Consider the following 24,530-nt stretch of genomic DNA (forward strand, 5'->3'; position numbering starts at 1 on the left):
AGTTTGGTACTTTTTTCCTTTAGTTCTGCCCTTTACCTTCTGAAAGCATCCTCGATGGTCTGTACCAACTGGAGATTTGTCTTTGACAATGGAAGATTTTATTTAGTTCCTTCCTTCAGGTTAATATTTTAATTAATTGCTTCTTAGTGCCCCCCCGGATTACCCCGTTTTACTTCGAAGACAGTCCTCTATCTTCCGGGCAGTACGCGCAAGTCAATTGCCTAGCTTCGGAAGGTGACCTACCCATTACAATAGAATGGACTTTAAACGGACACTCCTTGAGTAATTACGCCGAAATTTCGATCGACAAAGTGGGAAAACGCAGCTCAATGTTGACCATCGAATCAACATCTCATCCACTTGCTGGGAACTACTCTTGTAGAGCAACCAATAGAGCAGGAACGGCGGAATACGTCACCCAACTACAAATTAACGGTTATTGGTTTATTTAATTTTTTTTGTTTCCACCAGTGCTTCCGAGAATCTCCCCCTTTAGTTTCGAGGAAAATCCGGTGCAAGCCGGATCTTACACTTCGGTAACTTGCTCAGCAGCTGAAGGGGACCTGCCCATAAGTTTCGATTGATTTTTGAACGGGGAAAGAGTTGGCAAATACACAGAAATTACTGTTGACAAAGTGGGGAGGCGTAGTACCATACTAACAATAGACTCAGCTTCGTACAATTTGTCCGGCAATTACACCTGTAAAGCTAACAACAGAGCAGGATCCACGGAGCACATAACTCAATTGCATATTAACGGTGAATGTTATAAGTTTAAGTTTGATGCTTTACTCCCTTAGTTATGCCGAGAATTACCCCTTTCACCTTTGAGGAAAATCCTGTTGAAGATGGGAGTTACGTTGTTGTACATTGTTCTGTTGCTACTGGAGACTTACCCTTGAAAATATTTTGGAAATTTAACGGGACGTTGATAATAGACTCAGACGGAGTGAGCGTAACCTCAGTGGGGAAACGGAGCAGCTCCTTGACCATAGAGTCGGTGACCCACCACCATGCCGGGTACTACACTTGCATCGGCCAAAACAAAGTGGGACAAGCCGAATATTCCACCCTGTTACAAGTTAACGGTACAATTTAGTCGTAGCAAAGGACTTTGCAGTCGCTTATCCCGTCCCCTCCTTTAACACCACTCAAAACTTCTTCCAGTTTTGCCCCGCATCAAACCGTTCGATTTCGGTGACTCCCCCATATTCTCCGGCCAGGCGACCCAGGTGACGTGTCTGGTGTCCGAGGGCGACGCCCCGTTCAATATCAGTTGGAGTTTCGAGGGTGGCGATGTGGACGCGCACGGCGGCGTCACCACCACCAAAATCGGCGAAAGGGCCAGCCTGCTGCTGATCGACTCCGTGTCCGAGGCGCAGGTGGGCAACTACACGTGCACGGCCGGCAACGTGGCCGGATCGGTGCGATTTTCGGCTGTGCTCAGCGTCAACGGTACTTTTTGTTTTTGCGCATAGTGTACAGGGTGTCGGATGCGCAGTGATAACATTTTATAACATAACAGGAATGCGCCGGTCAGCACACGACATACAACCATATTTATATATATTATGCATCGTTCTGCATGGTCTGCATCAAATTAAAAGACTGTCTCTCTCTCACGAATCTTGTGTGTGTGTTAATCATGCTCCTGGCAAGATTTATTGTGACTGTTTCCCGGTGTTCCGTACAGGAACACGGCCGTGTACATACATGCCTTCGGATTCGAGTACTGCACACATGTCAAATCACGCACTGTTCAAATTTGTGTTTTAAAATTAACTGGTACAAGACTCGGCCACTTCCCGTCAAACTTCCTTCTAAGTCCTGACCTTGACGGCCGGGTTTTAGGGCCCTCCCCTTTTATCCCGTCCCGTGCACTTTTTCTTCATCTGTCTTTTTGTTTTTAATCTTTTGCATGCACTTTTAAATTTTCGTTGTCACTTTTAATTTTTTTCTTTAACCACGTGCTTTCAAAGATTTTTCAATTGTGATCGATAATTTTAGTTGGATTTGAGGCAATTGAAAGTTTTTTGGGGCACTGCAATAGGAGACTTGAAAATGCATGACAAATTGGTGTGAGTAATTTTAAGTAAGTGTTTCCCAATTATATTAAATATTCCAATTAACAGTAAAAAATTACTCATGACTTAAAAAAATAAAATACAGTCTGATTTTAGTTTTAAGTTTCTCTAATAGTAACTGATACGGAAGGAATTTTGTAAAAACTGTAAATAAAATTGGGAAACACTAATGAACTTGTTGTTATCACAATTTATTTATTTAATAATATATTCTTTTATATTTGACAATTTCTGATAAGTTCAATGTCAAAGTTTTATCAAAATTATATCTTAACTGTGTGTTAAATATTCTTAAAAATCACATATTATGCAAGTCAATGTAAAAGTATTAAATTATTTTGTTATATTTATTATATTAAAGCCAAAACGTTAATTCAATTTATCGTAAATGTATTAAAATATTTTGTTTTAATATTAAATGAAAAATTATCATCAAAATTATGTTTTAACCATCATTTTTTATTATAAATGTGATAAATAATCTTAAACAAAATTAGAGTAAAAGTATAAAAACATTAAATTTCAGTTAATTATAAAAGTATATTTTTGTTTTGTTTTAACTTTAAATGAAAAATTATCATCAAAATTATGTTTTAACCATCATTTTTTATTATAAATGTGACAAATAATCTTAAACACCGATAAGTTATACAAGTTGGGGTAAAAATATAAAATTATTTGTTATACATTTAAGATTAAAGCCAAAAAATTAAATTTCAGTTAATTATAAAAGTATATTTTTGTTTTGTTTTAACAGTAAATGAAGAATTATCATCAAAATTATGTTTTAACCATAATTTTTTATCATAAATGTGATAAATAATCTTAAACACCGACAAGTATATTTTTATTCTGTTTCAACATTAAATGAAGAATTAAATTTCAGTGAATTATAAAAATATTAAAATATTTTGTTTTAATATTAAATGAAAAATTATCATCAAAATTGTGTTTTAACCATTATTTTTTTATTACAAATGTAATAAATAATCTTGAACACCGACAAGTTATACAAGTTAGAGTAAAAGTACAAAATTATTTGTTATATATTTAAGATTAAAGCTAAAAAATTAAATTTCAGTTAATTATAAATGTATATTTTTATTTTGTTTTAACATTGAATGAAGAATTATCATCAAAATTCTGTGTAACCATCATTTTTTATCATAAATGTGATAAGTTATACAAGTTAATGCAAAAGTATAAAATTATTTTGTTATATATTTAAGTTTAAAGCTAAAAATTTAAATTTCATTTAATTATAAAAGAATATTTTTATTTTGTTTTCACATTAAATGAAGAATTATCATCAAACTTATGTTTTAACCATCATTTTTTATTATAAATGGATAAATAATCTTAAACATCGACACTTTATTCAAGTTAATTCAAAAGTATAAAATTATTTTGTTATATATTTAAGATTAAAGCCAAAAAATTAATGAAGTTTTTTGTAAAAGTTTGTTTTAACAAATGTGATAATAATCTTAAACATCGACAAGTTACACAATTATAAAATTATTTTGTTATATATTTAAGATTAAAGGTTTGAAGTTTTTTGAAAAAGTTTGTTTTAACTATATCTTCTTCTATTTTAAAATTTCAAAAAAGTAAATTCTAATTTTAATAACAAGTTTACAAAGCAATATTAATTCAAAATGATTTTTGAACGAATAATAAATAATAAATGAATACAGTACTTAAGCAAAACCATTTTGAATTGATAGTTATAATCACATTCAAACAGAATATTAAATATTAGAATAATTAATAAAATTAATATTCCGTATGAAAACACATGAATTGCTCACACCATCGTTCAGTTAGGGACCAGATTTGCATGCAATACCAACTTCAGTCATTCAGAACACGTTTACTGACAGTTTTCTTCAATTTTTAGTACCACCAAGGTGGATTTTAGAACCAACCGACAAAGCATTTGCTCAAGGCTCAGATGCCGCTGTCGAATGTAAAGCTGACGGATTCCCTAAGCCTGTTGTTACATGGAAAAGGGCTACAGGTAAATTATTATTACTACAGATTGTTGATTTTACGGTGTTCATTGCTGTGGTTGTTGCAGGAGTCTCGCCAGGCGATTACAAAGATTTCAAACCGAATAATCCCGATATTAAAGTAGAAGACGGTACTCTTACCATCAACAACATTCAAAAAACGAACGAAGGATATTATTTATGCGAAGCGGTGAACGGTATTGGCTCAGGATTGTCTGCAGTCGTCCTCATCAGCGTGCAAGGTACTTCAACCCTTCAATAGCCGTCACAAGATGACTAACGGTATCCTTTCAGCCCCACCACAATTCGAAATTAAGCTGCGCAACCAAACGGCACGCAGAGGCGACCCGGCTGTCCTGCAATGCGAGGCCAAAGGCGAAAAACCCATCGGCATCTTGTGGAACATCAACGGCAAACGTCTGGAACCCAAAGGCGACAACCGGTACACAATCAGAGAGGAGATCTTGCCTAACGGTGTCCTGTCGGACTTGAGCATTAAACGCACCGAACGTTCCGATTCCGCCCTGTTCTCCTGCGTGGCCACCAACGCCTTCGGCAGCGACGACACCAACATCAACATGATAGTGCAGGAGGTGCCCGAAGTACCGTACGGCCTCAAGGTCCTGGACAAGTCCGGGAAGACCGTGCAACTCTCCTGGGTGTCGCCCTACGACGGAAACTCACCGATTAAAATGTACGTTAACTGGTATACTAAAGGGATGTTTTAACATGTTCCTTGTACAGTTTCAGCATCGAGTACAAACAGAGCAAGGCCAGCTGGGACTCCAGCACGGATAGCGTTTTAGTACCCGGTGATTTAACAGAAGCAGGCATCAACACACTGCGCCCCGCAACCACCTACCACATCCGCATAATAGCCGAAAACGAAATTGGCAAATCCGATCCTTCCGACACAGTCACCATTATAACGGCCGAAGAGTCGCCCAGCGGCGCCCCCACCAAAATCCGCGTCGAAACCAACGACCAACACTCACTGATGGTGTACTGGAAGCCACCACCAAGGGACCAATGGAACGGCGACATCCAAGGCTACTACGTGGGCTACAGACTCGGCAGCTCCGAAAAACCGTACCTGTTCGAAACCGTCGAGTTCCCGAGGGAGGAGGACGGCAAGGAGCACCACCTGAACATCTCCAACCTCAAGACTTACACCCAGTACTCGGTTGTCGTGCAGGCGTTCAATAAAGTTGGAGCCGGACCAATTTCCGAGGAAATCAAGGCGTACACAGCTGAAGGCGTCCCGGAACAACCCCCAGACAAGGCCACCTGCACCACTTTGACCGCCCAAACTATCAGGGTGTCCTGGGTGTCACCTCCTTTGACTTCTGCCAACGGTGTCATTAAAGGTTACAAGGTTATTTACGGACCCTCCGACACTTGGTTTGGTAAGCTTCAGTACTGGTACTTAGAATCATTGATTGACCATTGAAAATTCCAGATGAGAACAGCAAGGACACCAAAATCACGTCTTCCAGTGAGACCATCTTGCACGGCTTGAAGAAATACACCAACTACAGCATGGAAATTTTGGCCTACACTTCGGGAGGTGACGGAGTGCGCACCAGCCCCATCCACTGTCAAACTGAACAAGATGGTACACAGGTGTTCAGTTAATAGTTACACAACGAGTACTTATTAATTTATTTCAGTTCCGGAAGCCCCGGTGGCGATTAAAGCTTTGGTCATGTCCTCCGATTCGATTTTAACAAGCTGGAAGCCACCCGTGGAGCCCAACGGCATCGTCGAGTACTACACGGTTTATTACAAACAAGTAGGCAAGGACGACGAGAAGCCACACTCCCAAAAGATCGTACCCAACCTCAAGAATCAAAACCTGCGTTTCCAAGCCAAGAACCTGGACAGCACGCAAAAGTACGAGTTCTGGGTGACCGCAGCCACGACCATCGGTGAAGGACAGCCCTCCAAGAAGGTTACGGTGTCGCCAAGCCTCAGCGGTACGTCTCCGGTACTTAGTGTTGTTTGTTGAAACTTAAATGGACTTGTATTTTTTAGTACCAGCAAAGACGGCCTCGTTCGACGACTCGTTCACGACGACCTACAAAGAGGACGTGACACTTCCCTGCTTGGCCGTGGGCGTACCACCACCGACCATAACCTGGAGCATCAAAGGCGCCAAATTCTCCATCAACTCCAACGACCGCATCCGCCAACAACCCGACGGTTCCCTTTTCATCCGCGACGTAACCAGAACTGACGCCGGAGAGTACACGTGTCGTGTCGAAAACGATTACGGCCAAGACTCAGTCACGCATCAGCTCATCGTCAACGCTCCCCCTCACGCACCGCAAGTCACCCTCACCTCCACCACCACCAATTCGTTGACCATCAAGTTGAAGCCTCACGAAGACGACGTGGAACCCATCCATGGCTACACCGTACACTACAAACCGGAGTTTGGGGAGTGGGAGAACGTGCAGGTGGCGCCCAATGTGGAAAAGTACACTTTGGAGAAGCTGGTGTGTGGTACCAGATATCAAGTTTACGTAACTGCCTACAACAGGTAATAATAAAAGTACCACCTCATTTTGAGATGACGTTTAACATGTTTGAGTTTGCCTATAATCTCATATTTTATGTATAAAGAAGGAAGTACTAGTAATTGTCGTACTTTTTAGCATTGGTACCGGCGATCCCTCAGACAATTTGAACCCCAGGACCCGTGGTGATAAGCCCATCGTCCCCTCCGCCGACAAGTTTATCGAGGTCTCCTCCAACAGCATCACACTTCACCTTTCCGCCTGGTCTGACGGCGGCTGCCCCATGTTGTACTTCGTCATTGAACACAAGAAAAGGTTTTTATAATCAATTAATCAAGTGGAGGGTTTAATTAAATTCCTTTTTGTTTCACCAGAATCAACTCAGAATGGATCCAAGTATCGAACAATGCCAAACCAAGTCAGAACTTTGTGCTTTTAGATTTGGATCCGGCGGTGTGGTACCACTTGAGGGTTACCGCCCACAACAACGCCGGCTTCAGCGTTGCTGAATATGAATTCGCCACACTTACCGTCACAGGAGGTAAGTCTGTAGATGTACTCATGCTTGCCCCATTATTATTATTATCATTATGAAGTACTGTAACTGCATGAGACAGTGCTTGTGTTTATTTTATGATTTTGGATTGTGTTGTTTTTATTTTTTTAATTTATGTTGAGTTTTTGCAGCACTTGTGTCATATTACCATGTACGATCACGAGACAAGCTTCTTGTGTGCTTCCTCATAATATCATGACAACATTCGCAATAGTACCTGAATAATATTAAAAGCGCTGCAAAATAGGCCTTAGGCTACAACTCGTTAATAATGTTAATTTATTGGATGTTGGATGTTTCAGTCTATTTATTTCGTTGGACGTTGAATGTTTTAAACTCCGTTTATTTGATTGGTGTTAAGACATTTGGAGAGTTGTACGTCAAATGCGCACCCTCACACATGATCAGTCATAAACATCAACTAAACATCCACATTAATCACAAATCATCAGCATGTTTATTCAAACATAACGTGAACGAAATACATAAACAACACGAATCCAAAACACACGATCAATCGATTGAGCGCAGCCTCTAAACAAAACTAAATTAAATGAAAGGCGTAAACGTTGAAACGGTTGAACCAAAACCACTGACTGATCTGTTTTGGTTTCAGGTACTATTGCCCCGGCCCGTGAAATCCCCAAAGAAGACACTATACAAATAATCCTCGCAAACCTAAACCTAGTAGTTCCCATAGTAGCCGCCGTGTTGGTCATTATAGTTGCCATTATTGTGATCTGTGTGTTGCGCGGCAAAGGGAATTATAACAAAGGTACAGTTGTCCGTTTTGTCTTTCTGTCCGATAGGTACGATCGCGCCGGCCCGCGACTCGCCGACGATGAGGATGCTGTTCCCGTGGATACCCGAGTGGGTCGACTGGAACATCGCCGTGCCGGTTGCCGCCACCGTTGTCGTTGTCGTTGTCGGCATCGTCGTCATTTGCGTCGCGTTGTCGAGGAAGGCCAACGGTCCGCTGCAGACCAGGCTGCACAGCGACTGTATGTCCATCCACACACACAACCAATTATTATTATTATTATTATGTTCCCCGTTGTGTACATAAGCCAATTTATGAATAATTCCCTCTTGTACATTTCTCCCAAACGAAATGAAAACAGTTTGATCAAATTTTATTTGTACATTTATATGCGGGACGTCCTGAGTTGATTGATTTTATCTGGTCTTGGCTGAACAGCATATTTCAAATGTCTAAATACAAAATATCAGTAGTACCGTACTTGAAAGGAACTTGATACCTTATAAAGATTATTGAAAAATAAGTCTTACTTACAGTGTAACTGAAGGTACCACAAAATGCTTACATTATATCATCACTTTTATAAGTAGTACTATGAATTAATAGTCTCATGTATCCATTACAACTAGGTAATTAAGTACTTACTTACAAAGGATAAGAGTTTTCAATTTTAGAAAATCTTGCTTCTAACCTACATGAAGACACCAGAAGTACTTGTACATGTTGTATATTTATTAAATAATGTACAGGTTTATAAGAAGTACTCTATAATTTGCTTGGAATGTCTACTAACACTATGTAATTATGTACTATTCATCAGAAATACGTAATAATCAAGTACGTGATCAACGGATGCTTAATAACCAAGTACCTTATTCAGAATATTAGAAAACAGTTCTCAATTTTAGAAAATCTTGCTTCTAATCTACATGAAGACACCAGAAGTACTTACACATGTATATTTATTAAAACGTACCTGCTCAACGAGTACTTAATAACCAAGTACCTTATAAAGAATATTAGAAAGGAGTTTCTAATTTTAGAAAATATGATTTACTTCATAATTTACTTTTTGTATCCCTTTAGACTATTATTTAAGTACGAGAAACTGAGCACTTGATAAACTTGTACCTTCTGAGAGATATTTTTCTATTAATAGTTCTATTAGAAGTACCTTTTTCTTAGAAAAAATGTCAAAATCAATTTAGGACGTCTTACATACTAAAATAGAAGATGAAGACACTTTTGAGTCTCATAAAAGGAGAGAACATCAGAAAATAAAATATTTCAAACTGCCCCATGTGATCTGCAACTTGTCACACCCATTAACACCATCCACCTCAACATCTTTTATCGATCCACAGACGACGTGGTCTACAACCAAACATGCAACGCCACCTCCACCCTCGACAAACGCCGCCCCGGCCTCAGAGACGAACTAGGATACATAGCGCCGCCCAACAGAAAACTACCCCCAGTACCAGGCTCCAACTACAACACGTGCGACAGGATCAAGCGAGGTACCGGTTTAAGTAAGATCATACGCCGCTTTTTATTTTTTTATTCGCATGCACCCGTTTTATTTTCGGATACGTTTTCGTTCGGCAGAGGAGCTCTTAAATATATATTTTGATACAGCGTTACGTAGATGTGGGAGTTGGTTGTATCAATCGAATGAATTTATTGGACGTGTCCTGGTGTTATTATTACTGGCAAATGCTTTTATTTTATGCGTTCACGGTTTTGGTTTCATTCTATCCCGTAAATTTAGGTTTTTTTTTTGTTAGTTAGGGGAATACCCTTATAAACTGGATTTTGGAGTTTTGGGGGCGACTTCTGCCTTCAGTAATCAGAAGGATGTTTTCTCTGATTGTCTGATTTGTGAAGGCTGACGAAATCTCAAGTTTCCAAGGTGGTACCAAGGGTATTCCTCCAGCTACCAAAAAAAAATAATAATCAATGTGTTAAATAATTTACAATAATAGGGTAGTTGACTTTTATAAAATTAATTTATTATGAATTCATCTTATTATTTTAGTTTAAGTTTAGTCAATTATCCTATTGAAAGTTGTCACTGAACAGTTCCTTCTAATTTTCAATTAAAACAGCTTTGCGCAGCTAATGGCGTTGTTTAAAAAACAATTAACATAACATAAACATTGCATGTATATCCAAAAAGAAGGTACCACTCATGCTTGCGTTATTCTTGTCATTACCTTGTACTTGTATACATGTAGGAACACATTACCGTTCTCACTCCACTTGGGACCCGAGAAGGCACTTGTACGAGGAACTGAGAAGTAGAAGGGGCTCGAACGAGACCGTTCACACCCACAGAGGTAAACCTGTTTTCACTCACGTAAATACGAATGGTTTGGTAAAACGATCAGATGATTATAACAGAGCTTGTGTGCTAAAAAAATTTTTCTACGGTACGAGCCAGTACGATTTCAATTCCATTTAGATTTGTCAACTAATTAACAGGTTTGGTAGATTTTAAGGTGTTGGGCGATTGCGAGAAATGTATTTTGTTTCGCATGTGGAAAACTTTGCTAATATTTATGGATCCATGGGAAATTGTAAGTTTTTAATTAATCAACAAATCTGCGAAGTACCCGAAGTACTGTATGAAGATATTGTGTTACAAGATAGAGAGAAATTAGGTGAAGCGTTTAGAGATATTTTTCTCATTTTAATAGATCTAGTAATTTCATAAATATCAACAGAAACAGACATCTCAGTAAAATTTGTTGATATTTATCAATATCAATATAGAAGGTGCAACTAATAATGTCTGCAACAAGTTTTTAATTAGGCCAAAATTGTCTCAAATATCATCATTTCTTTAATGTAGTTAATCTTAAATTCTTCGTTTCATAAATAATTCACTATTTATAATAAATGAAGAAGATTTAACTGTTGCTAATTTATCATTTCTAAAGATTCGTCGATTTTCAGTTGAATTTGATAATATTTACAATTGTCTTAAAGTATGGAGGGCACAACTGATAATGTCTGTGACAAAATTAAATTTCACCAATAACAGAAATATATTTAATTGAAACAAATTATGTTTGTAAAGTTTCCAATTTGTGAAGTGACCATTTTAAAATTAGACCAATATTGTCTCAAATATCATCATTTCTTTAATGCAGTTAACCTTAAATTCTTCGTTTCATAAATAATTCACTATTTATAATAAATGAAGAAGATTTAACTGTTGCTAATTGATCATTTCTAAAGATGTCGATTTTCAGTTGAATTTGGTGATATTTACAATTATCTTAAAGTTTGGAGGGCATAACTGATAATGTATGTGACAAAATTAAACATCACACAATTGTAAAATTAAGCCCAAATTGTCTCAAATATCATTATTTCTTTGACATAGATTTTTTATTTCATAATAAATTGACTATTTTTAATAATAATAATAAAATGATGACAGTTGTTAATGTATTATTTTTAATAATATGACTATTTTCTGTTAAACTTGATGTTTATCATATCTTGAAATGTAGAGGGCGCAATTGATAATGTCTGTGATATAACTAAATATCACCAAAAGTAGGAATATTTTTAATGTCAAATTTAAAAATTTGTGCAAATCTTTGGGATAATAAATAAATAGACACTTAAACTAGTTTTTCACTATCTTGTCCGTAAATAATTTTAACATAATTAACAAATTTGGTACACACTGCACTGAAAAAACTTACATTTTTTAAAATGTAATGTTTTCCACTCAAAAATTTAACAATATCAAAATTAATATGAAATTAGAAGAAACATAAAAGAGTTGACAAAATTTCTAAACAATTGATACAAAATTAAACTTGTAATTGTTTTGAACATTGGTTAATTAATTATTTTTTATCTATATTATTATTTCAATAATTTTTGACATTTATATTTTGTTTAAACCAACCGAAAAAGTTCGAAACAATTTCTAACAATCTAGCTTAGCATCGCAAACAAAATGCATTTACAACTAACAGTCTGTGTCCTAGATACTAACGATCCCTTAAGTTAACAACCCCCGAGTGTGTAAGTCCCGCTTATAAGCTAATCCGCCTTTTGCATGGCTTTTGCGCTTTTTTCACGCATAACATTTAATCATTAATCCAGTAAAATTAGTCGGCGACACGTCCTAATTAATAAATCCGCAGGCATGGACGACGAAATTTGCCCCTACGCCACCTTCCATCTGTTAGGCTTCCGCGAGGAAATGGACCCCAGCAAGGCGATGCAGTTCCAGACGTTCCCCCATCCACACTCCGGCACCATGGGACCGTCGGGCATGAACACACCCCACCAGGCACACTCCAGATCCGGATCGCAGTCGATGCCACGACAGAACAGACGCTACGACAGAGTGGGATCCCAAGGTAAGCCGAGGAACGAATCATTTTGGTGGTGTCTGTTTCCCTCCCATCGTTTATTTCTTGTTATTAAATTCACCCCGATTATTCGCCTTACACCAAAACGTTCTCGCCTCTATGTCATGATTTTTGGTTGATCATCCTGAAACTGATTGTCCACGTGAAGGTTACACGTTGCCATCAGGCAATGGAAGTATCTACTCCCCCGGACCGGAGTACGACGACCCGGCTAACTGCGCACCAGAGGACGAGCAGTACGGCTCGCAGTACTACGGAGCGCCGTACGACCAGTACGGGAGCCGCGGCTCAATAGGACGCAGATCGTTGGGCTCGATGAGGATCCCGCCGACGAGCAGCAGCCCGGAACCGCCACCGCCGCCGCCGAGGAACCACGATCCGTCGTTCAATGACTCGAAGGACAGCAACGAGATTTCCGAAGCTGAATGCGACAGGGATCAGTTGATTAACAGCAGGACTTACGGAGGTAAATGAGGGGCAAGCTTGGGATTCATCACCTGTACATAAGGACTGGAAGAATTTTATTTGTTGCATCACAACAAAAAGTAGGAAGGAACAAATAAAATTTTTCAATACTTGGGGGGTCAAAACAAGTATTAATTCTAAGGATAATGTTGATCATAATTTGTTTATTGAGACAAATAAACAAATCATGACCAATAGAGTCTATCCAGTCAGAATTAAAATTAAAACTGAGATCTGTTTTCAGAAAATGATCAGGGTAAGTGAGTTGTTTGAGCTCGGTCTATTATTAGTACGGTACATTTAGATTAGGTACTCGACTCATCTATCGAAACATATTAAAATCACTCTCATAACTCACCTCTCTTCTCAACAAATTGTGTCATCATTTTGTGAATAACTGCATGCCTGTGTCTTAACTGTTGTGTTTTCTTTATGTTTGGTACGACCTAGGGACAACTTAATTATGTCCCCCCACCCCACAATCATGTTTTATTTAATGTTTTTTTTGTTTTGTTTAAGCCAAGCACTAGAATAGTTTTTATAGGCGTGGATTTTGTGATCGTGTAGTTAAGTGTGGTTTGTTTTCAGTAATGAGAGGTAACTCTAAGGATGGCATGACCCATGAAGAAATGCGCAAACTGATTGAGAGGTCAGTACTAAATAAAACAGAACCTGTAACTGTATGTTGTAAATACATACCTCTGTCATTTGTTACATTCACAATCCAATTCGGAAATTACTTTGCACGAACACAGATCAAATTTATTTAGTACAAAAATAAAAAATGAGCCTCGTGATGGATTGCAAAGTAATTTCGACTCACATTATGTGCCCATAAACGATTAATGTGTACTTGATTGTAATTTAAATGAATTAATTTCTTTCATGGATTCCTCTCAAACAGGAAACTGTAAGTTTGTAAACGTAAATAACACACAGACGCTTCTTACGTGTATTAACATGATTTCACCCAACCTGCACCGTTTGTCATATTTTTTTTTATTTTTGTTTTATCATTTTGTGCACTGGTGTATGTTTATGTGGTTTTTTGAATGTTGCATTTGCTGTTTTGTTTGTTAACACAATTAACTTCAATCAATGTTTTAATTAATATGTGTCACTATCATGCTTAATTCTGAAACACTCAGAATAGTTTTATTAGGTCCCTAATTTGTTGATTTTGGCTATTTTAGGTATTTACAGACAAAATCTATTTAATATTTCTTAGTTTTACCAATATTTGATATCTCCGACGTTTCCGTTTTTGGTGATATTTAATATTATTGTGTTTAGGACATGAAAAATATTTAATTGTTAACACTCATTTCCACCCAATTTCTTATTAAAACTTCCTTTAAATAATCAATTCTATCCTTACATTTTTAACGTTTCTATTTTTGGTGATATTTAATTTTATCATTTTTGAGCCACAGATGGCGCAACATGGGATTTAAAAATTTTATTTTGATATACTGAAGTAATTCAATTGTTGACACTCATTTCATATCAAATTTTGTTATTAAAATTTCCTTTAAATAAATTCTCGATTCTGACCCAAGTTAGCAAAAGTTTTTGTCTTTGATGATATTTAATTTTATCACCATTGAGACATAGAGGGTGTAAGTTGTTTAAAAATATTGTTTCGATATATTTTTTTAAACTGCCTTTAAATAAATTATCAATTCTGTCTTAAGATAAATATTCATTAGCAAAGGTATATTTTTAACGAACCTGTCTCTGGTGATATTTAATTTTATAATCTTTGAGACCTATTGATATCTTTAACGTTACTGTTTTTGGTGATATTTAATATTATCATTTTTAAGATATAGAGGGCGTAACTTGTGATTTAAAAACTTTGATATAATGAAGAAATTTAAATGTTAACACTCATTTCCTCTCAATTTGTTATTAAAACTTTAAATAATCAATTCTGTCCTTAGTTAAGTTAGCAAAGCTACATCTTTAACGTTTCTATTTTTGGTGATATTTAATTTTATCATTTTTGAGCCACAGAAGGCTCAACTTGTGATTTAAAAATTTTATTTTGATATACTGAAGTAATTTAATTGTTAACACTCATTTCTTCTCAGTTTTTGTTATTAATTCTTTAAATACGACGATATATCTTTGACATTTCTGTTTTTGGTGATATTTAATTTTGTCGTCTTTAAGAAATAGAGGGCGCAACTTGTAATTTAAAATTTTTGTTTTATTATAATGAAAAATTTAATTGTTAACGTTTTTATAACTTATTTTAAATGAATTATTAGGATATTTTTGATTATGGTGATAGCATTAAGCATAGAGGGCATCTGTCGTCTTCTGTCGTCTCTAAATTTAATTCATGTTTATAATTTTGGTGATATATCTGTACAAAATACCTGTAAATCCCCAAGACATCTAAAGTCAATCAATTTGAGACATCGTACCCAACATTACATTATTTTTAAGTTTTTATAACTTAATGTGACGAAAAAACAATTTGAATGTAGACACCCAAAATCATCAGACAAGTTGTAACACCAATTGATATTTTTTAGAAACGAAACAGGGCAAACCGCAGCAGCAGCAAACGGGGGACTCACAGCCTACGATACTATGGCAGTGTAATTTGTAAGAGGGCGCAGACGACGGTACTGCCAACGTGGGCACAATTTAGTGATCATATTAGCTGAAAATTAATTTCTCCAAAACGTTTTTGTTTGTTATTATTATTATTATTATTTGTTTCGGATGACAATTACGTGTGATCACTAAATTACGTTACTAAGTTTGACGATTTGTACGAAATATTCACGCAGAAAATTCACGAGACTGACCTATTATTCACCAATCATTCATTTCGGTAGCCGCAACTAAACAGTTACTTTATTATATATATATATTTAGTTGTATGGTACGTGAATATTTAGTGCAAATTCATTAAGTTCAACCAAATATTATTTAAGTTTGCTAGTGTGTTTTTTTTTAATTATTATTTTGGGGCTGTTTTGAGCCGCTAATACGAAAAACGTACACATTTTGCCAAAAAGGAATAAATCATTCGGTATTAATTAGGGTTTTTTGTTTGCGCAAGTGGCTCAATGTGTCATGTGATATTTTGTGGTTTGTGAGTGTTTGTGTTGGTCGATCATTTCTACAGTCGGTGCCAAAAATTCAATGTTTAGTTGTTCCGCACACTGCTGTAGGGCTGTCGGTTTATATTTGGTCCAGAATTCGGTTTCTAACTACTTAAAAATTCACAATTTCTGGCACGGATATAGAACCAAGTTTATCCTTTTTTGTGTATAGCCTGTTTACTTTATTTACTTTGCTTTATTACTGTTTTGTTTAACTAGGTTTAGGTACATTTGGCGATAGGTTTAGTTAATTATTAATTGTGTACAAGTATGAAGGTTGTGCGTCGCCAATATGTAGTTTACAAAAAAAAATGCTAGAGCAAGATTTAAATATAATAATAGCTTAACAAAGGTGCCACAATAATGTTGCGCTTCTTCCATTGTCCAAGATATTTTAAATTAAAATTGTTGAAGTCCAAATTAGCACTTAAATTTAACACGCTGCTCATTTTAAGTAACACTTCTTAAGTAATTTGCTGTTTGTACTTCAAAAATGAAACATTAAATTTATATTTTTTGACACTATATTGTAAAATACCGGACGACTGACGCAGAATTGTTGCAGTGCCTTTGGCATTGTTTTCGAAGTAGCTGAAAAGAACATACATATATTGATGATAACTTTAGTTGCTAAAAAGTTAAAGTAAAAATTATATCAGTGTTTCTAACTTACAGCATGCATGTATATGTAGATGTTTAAACATAATTCTGATCATTATTTAGATAGATTAAGCAAAACTACGTAACCTCATAGCATTTTTTTCGTTGGTTATTGCACACTTTGTTAAAAAACCACTCAAACATTCAATCAATGTGGTGGCGGTGGTTTTGTGTGCGATAAAATTAATACTCAGCCATAAATTCAGTCATTGAAACGCTTGTTTAAATTGTATGTAGTGTTTAAAAATAATATCAGTAGAGTTTAGGTGTATTTTATGAAATTACCAATGATGGCATTTTGGACAGAATTCAGAGTTTTTTGCGTGCGTTTTACCAATCTTTATATTGATACGTTGATTCTTTTAGCTGGTGTTGTATACTTTTTAACAGTTCCTAAAGTAGTGACAGATTTCTTGGTAAAATGCATTGAAAATCAATTTCTGAAGGTTTGACTTGTCTTTTTGCTGCTTGTTTCTGACGTTTTAAGGTTTAAGTGTGGACCTTTAGAATAATTAAAGTGTTGCCATTTTATTTAACTAGTCATGCTTCCTTTCAACACAATTCAATTATTAAATGGCAAACGTTTTCAACTCGTATATTTTGTTGTGATAATGGTTTGAAATGCCATTATAAGTGTATTGTAAGTGTGCTATATATATTCGGTAGTTTATAAGTATCTATATAATATTCTTCAAATATCTAATTGTACTCATACTGTTTAATTAATAATTTTTTGCAATATCTTAATCATATACTAATATTTTAATGTATACAAGAATTTCTATTCCAATTTATACATGTTTCTTTGGATTGTGGCGTTGCGGAAAATTGGAGTGTATTTGTATACTGGATTGCCATTTTTTATTGTCACACTCTAATTTTTAAGTGCTTATATACCAAAGTCATTTTTTGGTTAAATAATATACAAATAACTAAAATGTTTTTGTTTTATTTTCCTACACCTAAAACCAACCATGAAATTCGTTTTAGTGTGGAACCTGTTTAAATATATTTAAAAAGGATTTTTTAAATAAATACTTCCTTAACAGTTACCACAGACTACTATATCAAAACATTAAAATTTCCAGAAAATAATAATAAAAATTACAGTTTAAATAAATTATGAGTTCTGACTTAAGTTGAAAATTTAGTAATATAAAATGGGGACATTTTAATGATAAAATGCATTTCAATTCACTTAAAAATATGTAAAATTAATTATAATACATTTAAACAAATTTTGTAACAAAATAAATAAGGTTTTTTAATTTAATTTTAGTGCAAATGTTGCATTACAGTTTAATTCAATCAAAAATATTTAAAATTAATTATAATTGTAATAAACATGTTATTATTAATAATGTTTTATTAGTTTATTAATTTAAAATGAGATATTTAAATAGAAAAATTCAAACTGGATTTTTTAATGAAGAAAAAGCATTTCAATTCAATTAACAATATATAAAATTAATGAAACAATAATAAATAATGTTTAAACAGTTTTTATAACACAATAAGTTAGATTTGTGTCTTACAAAAATTTAGTATCACACAAAATAATTTTCTGTCTTCGTAAATTATTAGAAATAATCATAACAAAAATTGTTACCTTTCCACATTTATTTATAAAAAAAACATTATACTTGTAAGCTTAACCTAAAATAAATTATGTATTGATTCCATACTTCGATTTCATCTTGTCAATCTCCTCCTGTTTCTTCTCAATGTCAGTTTTCTTAAAGGCTTTACTTGCTTGATAATACAACACAACCAAATACCGATTACAGACGTTAAACCCAGACAAATGATCACAAGCATTTTTGGCATCGAAAATGTCCTCGTACACAACAAAAGCAGTGCCTCTGGTCTCCGGCGTGTTGCCAAGGCGGATTTGCCTGATCGCTCCGTATTTACCGAATATGTCGTACATTTCTTCAGCGGTTATTTTGTACGGCAGGTTTCTCACGTACAAGATCCTGTTGATTTCTGGGGGAAGACGCACCTAAAACATTACATACGTTGGGGTATGCGTTAGGTTGTTTTAATTAGTTGCGTACTTACGTTGGTCTTTCTTTGCATAATCAGAGCCATTGTAGTAGGTTTTGTGCGGTTTAATATGCGTCAAGTTCCTCTGAGTTACTACAAGTTAATAAACAAACAATGGACAACTTTTAGGTTAGAATTAATATGAAGGTAAAGTAGATTTCTGTATTGGAAGTGTTTAAATTTTTTAAATTAATAAATGTTTATTTTATAGAAACAACAGAAAAGAAATGTATAGTTTTTTTCTAGATTTGAAATTTTGTAATAGAAAATTTTTTAAGCCATTTTCAACGTCAAATTTGGTTCTAGTTGTTTCGTAGCATCAATATTCTTAAAAAATCCATAAAATAATGATATTTTGTAAGAATTCCAAGAATTTATTTATTTATAAGACAATAATAAACAAGTTTAGTTTTTTTTTGTGAACTGAAGAAACATTAAAAATTGGAATTTGAATTTTGTAAGATCCGTAAATATGAAAAATTTAACAGTTTTAAAAGAAATATTATTTAATATTCAGACTATTTTAGAAATTTATTTTTTTTCTAAAATAATCAAAGTTTGATATTTTGTAAGAAAATGAAAGACAAACTTAGGTCTTTTAGTATCTTTATAGCATCAATATTCTTTAAAATCTATAAAAATTTTATATTCTGTAAGAATATTAAATATTACATAAATTTTAATTTATATAATCAATAGTTAAACAAGAATATTGAGTAATATATGTCAGGAAGCTTAATCATCAGGTTCAGGAATGTCCAAGTTAAACAAAAATTCATTTGCATCCTCTTCCGTTAGATTAACAAGTGATTTGTTCATGTTTATAGGAACTATTCTTTCATTCCTCTTTAAACAATTAAAAATATAACGGGCACGTTGTATGATGTCCTGATCGAATCCCAATTCAGTGGCGATGTCAAAGGCGTAACTATCCGAAACGCCTTTAACAATTTTATACAGGAAATACAAACATCCATCCTGTTTTGTGTGTTCCGTTTTCCAATATTCCACAACGTCGGACTCGGGAAGGTGGTGGATGACTTGTTGGAAATGTGTGGACACCAAAATATGCGGACAGTCCAAATTCCTCGAGATGAAAGCCTTCAAAACCCCAACCAAAAGGGCCACACCTTCGTTTATGGTTGTGCCTCTCCCAAACTCGTCCATCAGAATCAAGGAGGACCCCTTCGCCGTCTCCAACGCCTTGGTGGTCTAAAACACGTTCAACTTAAGCCCTGAGATAAACCTGAGCATCTACTGGCGGTACCTGACTGATGTCGATCATGAAAGCCGACAGCCTAACGGAGGCGGACTCGGTGGCTTGGATCCTGCAATGTATGCTGTGCGTCAGCCCGATGTTGGCCGACTGCGCCGGCACGTACGACCCCACGTGCGCCATGTACAAGATGACGCCCACTTGTTTCAAGTAGATGCTTTTGCCGCTGCCGTTCGGGCCCGTTATGATCTTGACGCGGCCGTGCGGCCCTCCGGAGCGGAAGTCGTTGCGCTCGAAGTTGGCGATCATCAGCTCCATCAGGGGGTGGCGGCCTCCGGTTATTTCGTGCGTGTTGTCGCTGTTCAGTTGGGGGCGGACGAAGTTCTTCTCCCCGGCCACCCGGGCCATGGCCAGGAGGCTGTAAATTACGTCATAGCCGTGTTCTATCAATTATCCAGTGATATATTAATTAGTATTACCAGTCGATCATGGCCACCTTTTTAATGGGTACTCGAATGTGATTCAAGTACTTTATGATGTAGCCGGAAAGTCTTCGTATGATGCGATTTTCGTGGTCGATTATTTCCGAGTTTATGTCGCCGAAGCATTTGTCCAACTCTACAAATCAGTTGTTTAATAAAAGCAAAACAAATTTTGTTTTATTTTTGTACCTCGACAAATAGGATTCTTGTAATGTAAAGTTTTCGATAGTTTAAACTGGAAATGGAAATTCAATGATGAGATATTTTTGAAATATTTTAAAAATTTAAGAACTGAAACAAACTTATAACATTTTAACACAAACAAATTTAAAGTATCAAAATTCAACTTAATGAAAATATAAATAATTTTAGGACACAAAAATCAGCAATAAATATATATTAAAATCTGTAATAAAATTTCAGTTATCAAATATTTAATAATTTATCTAATATTTAAATTATTTTAGAAATCCATCTTAATCTGAAATTTTGTAAGAAAATTGAAGTCTTAATCCATTTCAAAGCCATACAAAATACGATTGTCTGTAAGAACATGTAAATTTCAAAAATTTTATAATTTGTAAGACAATAATCAACAAGTTTTGAATTTTTGTATACACTGGATAAATATTAAAACTACATCAACTCCCGAGAATCAGGAGAATTAAACGTTTATAAGAATTGAAATTTGATATTTTCTAAGATATGTAAATATCAAAAGCTTATTTAATATGTAGATTATTTTTGAAATTTGAATTTATTTCTAAAATCAGCTTAATTTGAAATTTTGTAAGAAAATGGTTTGAAATTGTTATTGTCTTACAAAATATCAAATTTCAATTATTATAAAAGTTAAATTTTTGAAAATGTAATAACATTTAAAATCATAAAAATATGATATTTTATAAGAAAATTTGAAACCTCAAGAATTTTATAAGTCGTAAGACAAGAATCAACAAGTTTAGAATTATTTTTTGATGAAATGGGGGAATACTAAAAATTTTACATCATCCCTAAAAATCAGGAGAGTTAAGACAATTTATAAAAATTGAAATTTGAAATTCTGTAAGACTCGTAAATATCAAAAATTTAACATCAGTTAGAAAAATGGCTTTATAGCGTCAATATTCTTTAAAAAATTTTAAACATTAAAAATCATAAAAATATGATATTTTGTAAGAAAATTTGACATTTTAAGAATTTTATAATTTATAAGACAAAAAATCAACAAGTTTAAAATTATTTTTTGATGAAAAGAAGGAATATTAAAAATTTTACATCAACTCCAAGAATCAGAAAAATATATAAAAAATTTAACAATTTTAAAGGAAAAAATATGTAATATGTAGATTATTTTAAAAATCAACAAGTTTTAAATTATTTTATAAATTGGATAAATATTAAAAGAGATTAGAGATCCGTAGATATCAAAAATTTATCAACTTTAAGGAAAACCTTACTTAATATATAGATTATTTTATTTCAAAAATCATCTTAATTTGAAATTTTGTAAGAAAATGGATAATTTCAAACCATTTCAAGGTCAAAGTTTCTATTTCTAGTTTTCTATAGAAACTTTATAGCATCAATTTTTTTATAAAATTAATAAAAATATGATATTCTGTAAGAACATTTAAATTTTCAAGAATTTTATAATTTGTAAGACAAAAATCCACAATTTTTCTGGCGAAATATTAAAAGTTTGACATCTTCCTCATAAATCAAGATAATTAAACATTATTAAAAATTGAAATTTGAAATTCTGTAAGGCCCGTAAATATCAAAAATTTAACATTTTTAAAGGAAAAATTTATCTTTAGTAGCTATATAACGTCAATATTAATTAATTAAATAACATTTAATTATTTTTTGATGAAATGGGGGAATATTCTCAAGAATCTAGAGAATTAGATATTTATAAAAATTGAAATTTGAAATTCTGTAAGATAAAAAATTTAACAATTTTTAAGGAAAAAATAACTAAGATTATTTTAGAGATCAATCTAAAATTTACTTAATTTAAAATTTTCATTTATTTTCAAGGTCAAAGTTTGATTCTTTGATAGGTTTATATATCAGTATCCATAAAAATATGATATTCTGTAAGAAAATTTAAAATTCCAAGAATTTTCAATTTTTAAGACAAAAATTAATTAATTATTATTATTATTATTGTAATAAACAGGAGAAAGTGTTTAGTTTCATCTGAGCAAAGGGAATTATCCAACACATAATTAATTGTATCAGTACCACAAACTGATAACCCATTTGCTGTAACACGTTAGGATCACAATCGTCCTGCCATTCCTTGATGGCAATTAAATGCCCCATTTCCGGCAAATAAATAACGGTACATTCACCAATATAATCAGGCAGTTCGTCAACCACAATCCTGGCAGCAACGTTCACGCTCTTCGATATGTCGTTCCTCCTCAGTTTCTCTACAAACAATTGTTTTAATAAGTATTTCCGAGTTAATTTAACCATCACAAACTTTCGTCCAGTGATTCGTCGACCCCGTATTTAATTGTGGGTCTTCCAGACTCCTCAATATTAAAATCTAGGGCGGTACTGATCGATTGTTCCAAGCCCAGCAGTTCGGGTGTTACGGAATTGAAAAAATCGTTGATGACTGTACTTTTCTCTGAATGGGGGCCGCATATTTCGCTCAAGAAAACCAGGTGGTATATTGATTTGTATAATACTTTCCAGTCGTGGCTGCTGGCTCGACCGTTTTGTACTCTTATCAGCAAAGTCTACGGAATAATTTATTGTTTAAGAACTTCGAGCTTGCTCCTGCTTTTAATGTGCTAACATTAACTTCGTGTATGTGTTTAATATTATCCTGCAGAGCCTCAACGAACTCCCTGTTGGACGCCAACAACGAATACTCGATGAAGTCCATCCTGACGTTCAGCTCCTGTAAATCGTGGATGGGATTCAGCAGCACGTTCCTGAGGCAAACCTGTCCCAACACCGATTTACAATTGACCAAGTACAGTTGATAGAGGCTGAAGCCTTCACGACTCGCCGACTGCGAGCCACGCTTGAAACTGGACTCGTGTCCACGTTTGTGGAATATGTGCAGGGCGTCGAAGCTGGTCGCGTCCATCAGAACGTGATTTCGGCTGCAACAATCGAAAAAGTAACTTCGTTGTGTCCCTACTACTCAGTACCTCGTCTAGGAACATGATTTTATTGACATAACGTTCATATTTAAATATAATTTTGGGTATCCATTCTTTAATATAGATTATATCTTAATCTTTAAACAAAAATAGAAGGATAAAGTATTGTAAAACCGACAATTAATGAAGCAATAACATTTTTATATTAAATTTCAATGAATATTTTGTGCCCAAGGTACTTTTAAATGTGGCTGAGGCGTGCCTCTAGCCAATGATATAAGTCCAAATACAAGAAATTATTAAATTATTATTATTACAGTGTTTTTTGATGAATATGCAGGAACTGGAGCTGTTCCTTGTCCGTCTCAAAGTAGGCCCAGTTCTTTTCAAGGTATTTTATTAGGGCCCCTAGGCATTGCACTGAAAGGCGACAGTTGAAGTTGATGAGGGATTGTATGTACATTTCCCGTTTGATCTGGTTTTCGTCCGGGTTTGTGGGCAACTCCATGCACATAATTATCAACTTGCAGATCTCATAGGCTGAAAATTGACACCTTTACAACCACTCGGTGGGCCAAAACTGGGACTTACAGTATTCCTTCAGGGGCAACAGGTGGAAGTTCTGCGGCAACTTTAACATTTCATCAGTTGTGACGGTGGTATTCCCATCGTCGGTGCAGAACAACATCAGACGCCTGACAAACTCGTCGGTTTTGCAGCCGAAAGTTACGACGTACTTTGGGGCGACTTCCCTGAGTAAGGTTTGGGTGACTAAATATTGTGGCGGTGGGTCAATCATTTCATCATAAAAATATAGCTGTAACAAACTGTTAGTGCTTATTTTGTTGTGGACCTGAGGGTCTTACTATTCGGTCTGAAAAGTTGTAGTAGGCAGCCCCAAGTTTGCCATGCCGAACAATGATGCACAGTAGATTTTTGCTTTCATTTTGTTCAGGTACATCACCACCGTTAATTTCGTTAGTGTTCAAAGTACTAATAAAAGCGTCTGAATTTAAATTTGTTGTGGACATCTTTAGTTACAAGTGTTACCAACTGTGACTGTTGTAAATTAGCAAAGAA

The 24,530-nt window shown here is 34.7% G+C and overlaps 3 protein-coding genes across 36 annotated transcripts in view; 1 reads left to right on the forward strand and 2 right to left on the reverse strand.

The window, feature by feature from the left end:
- LOC109598916 (Down syndrome cell adhesion molecule-like protein Dscam2) overlaps positions 1-17,516 on the forward strand; it is a 71,629-nt gene extending 54,113 nt beyond the window's left edge. For 26 of the 34 annotated variants that reach the window (XM_049967759.1, XM_049967755.1, XM_049967756.1 and 23 more), the window contains 17 exons: positions 3,985-4,104; positions 4,165-4,338; positions 4,391-4,790; positions 4,841-5,502; positions 5,556-5,711; positions 5,767-6,072; positions 6,131-6,638; positions 6,754-6,930; positions 6,990-7,156; positions 7,981-8,172; positions 9,296-9,463; positions 10,169-10,270; positions 12,101-12,319; positions 12,480-12,797; positions 13,041-13,052; positions 13,385-13,445; positions 15,340-17,516. In XM_049967759.1, coding sequence (XP_049823716.1) covers positions 3,985-4,104; positions 4,165-4,338; positions 4,391-4,790; positions 4,841-5,502; positions 5,556-5,711; positions 5,767-6,072; positions 6,131-6,638; positions 6,754-6,930; positions 6,990-7,156; positions 7,981-8,172; positions 9,296-9,463; positions 10,169-10,270; positions 12,101-12,319; positions 12,480-12,797; positions 13,041-13,052; positions 13,385-13,445; positions 15,340-15,409 — 3,812 coding nt within the window. In that variant the 3' untranslated portion in view covers positions 15,410-17,516. Of the gene's footprint in view, positions 1-1,167; positions 1,456-3,984; positions 4,105-4,164; positions 4,339-4,390; positions 4,791-4,840; positions 5,503-5,555; positions 5,712-5,766; positions 6,073-6,130; positions 6,639-6,753; positions 6,931-6,989; positions 7,157-7,980; positions 8,173-9,295; positions 9,464-10,168; positions 10,271-12,100; positions 12,320-12,479; positions 12,798-13,040; positions 13,053-13,384; positions 13,446-15,339 lie in introns of all 34 variants that reach the window. The other 8 variants (XM_049967747.1, XM_049967763.1, XM_049967762.1 and 5 more) reach the window with 8 other exon arrangements.
- Positions 17,517-18,117: 601 nt separating this feature from the next.
- LOC109598914 (splicing factor 3B subunit 6) lies at positions 18,118-18,783 on the reverse strand. Its single transcript, XM_020014818.2, has 2 exons — positions 18,640-18,783; positions 18,118-18,580 (listed from the first exon to the last, which is right to left on the reverse strand). Exons 1-2 carry the CDS (start codon positions 18,667-18,669, stop codon positions 18,245-18,247), a joined length of 366 nt encoding a protein of 121 aa, XP_019870377.1. The 5' UTR covers positions 18,670-18,783; the 3' UTR covers positions 18,118-18,244.
- Positions 18,784-19,254: 471 nt separating this feature from the next.
- LOC109598890 (mutS protein homolog 5-like) lies at positions 19,255-24,481 on the reverse strand. The gene is made up of 10 exons (XM_020014795.2): positions 24,317-24,481; positions 24,042-24,267; positions 23,768-23,990; positions 23,138-23,450; positions 22,817-23,078; positions 22,573-22,763; positions 20,512-20,557; positions 20,320-20,458; positions 19,892-20,258; positions 19,255-19,836 (listed from the first exon to the last, which is right to left on the reverse strand). The coding sequence occupies exons 1-10, from the start codon at positions 24,479-24,481 to the stop codon at positions 19,360-19,362; spliced, it is 2,409 nt and encodes an 802-aa protein (XP_019870354.1). The 3' UTR covers positions 19,255-19,359.
- Positions 24,482-24,530: the final 49 nt, after the last annotated feature.

Source organism: Aethina tumida, chromosome 5 (genome assembly GCF_024364675.1).
Source record: "Aethina tumida isolate Nest 87 chromosome 5, icAetTumi1.1, whole genome shotgun sequence".
Classification (NCBI taxonomy): domain Eukaryota; kingdom Metazoa; phylum Arthropoda; class Insecta; order Coleoptera; family Nitidulidae; genus Aethina; species Aethina tumida.

What these genes read in the sequence shown, in the direction of transcription:
- LOC109598890 (XM_020014795.2), bottom strand. Translation starts at nt 24,481, where the DNA reads ATGTCCACAACAAATTTAAATTCAGACGCTTTTATTAGTACTTTGAAC. An exon ending in AAGGTGGCCATGATCGACTG is followed by an intron (nt 20,259 to 20,319) that starts GTAATACTAATT and finishes CGTAATTTACAG; the next exon opens with CCTCCTGGCCATGGCCCGGG. An exon ending in TCATGATCGACATCAGTCAG is followed by an intron (nt 19,837 to 19,891) that starts GTACCGCCAGTA and finishes AACGTGTTTTAG; the next exon opens with ACCACCAAGGCGTTGGAGAC.
- LOC109598914 (XM_020014818.2), bottom strand. Translation starts at nt 18,669, where the DNA reads ATGGCTCTGATTATGCAAAGAAAGACCAAC. An exon ending in TTATGCAAAGAAAGACCAAC is followed by an intron (nt 18,581 to 18,639) that starts GTAAGTACGCAA and finishes GTAATGTTTTAG; the next exon opens with GTGCGTCTTCCCCCAGAAAT.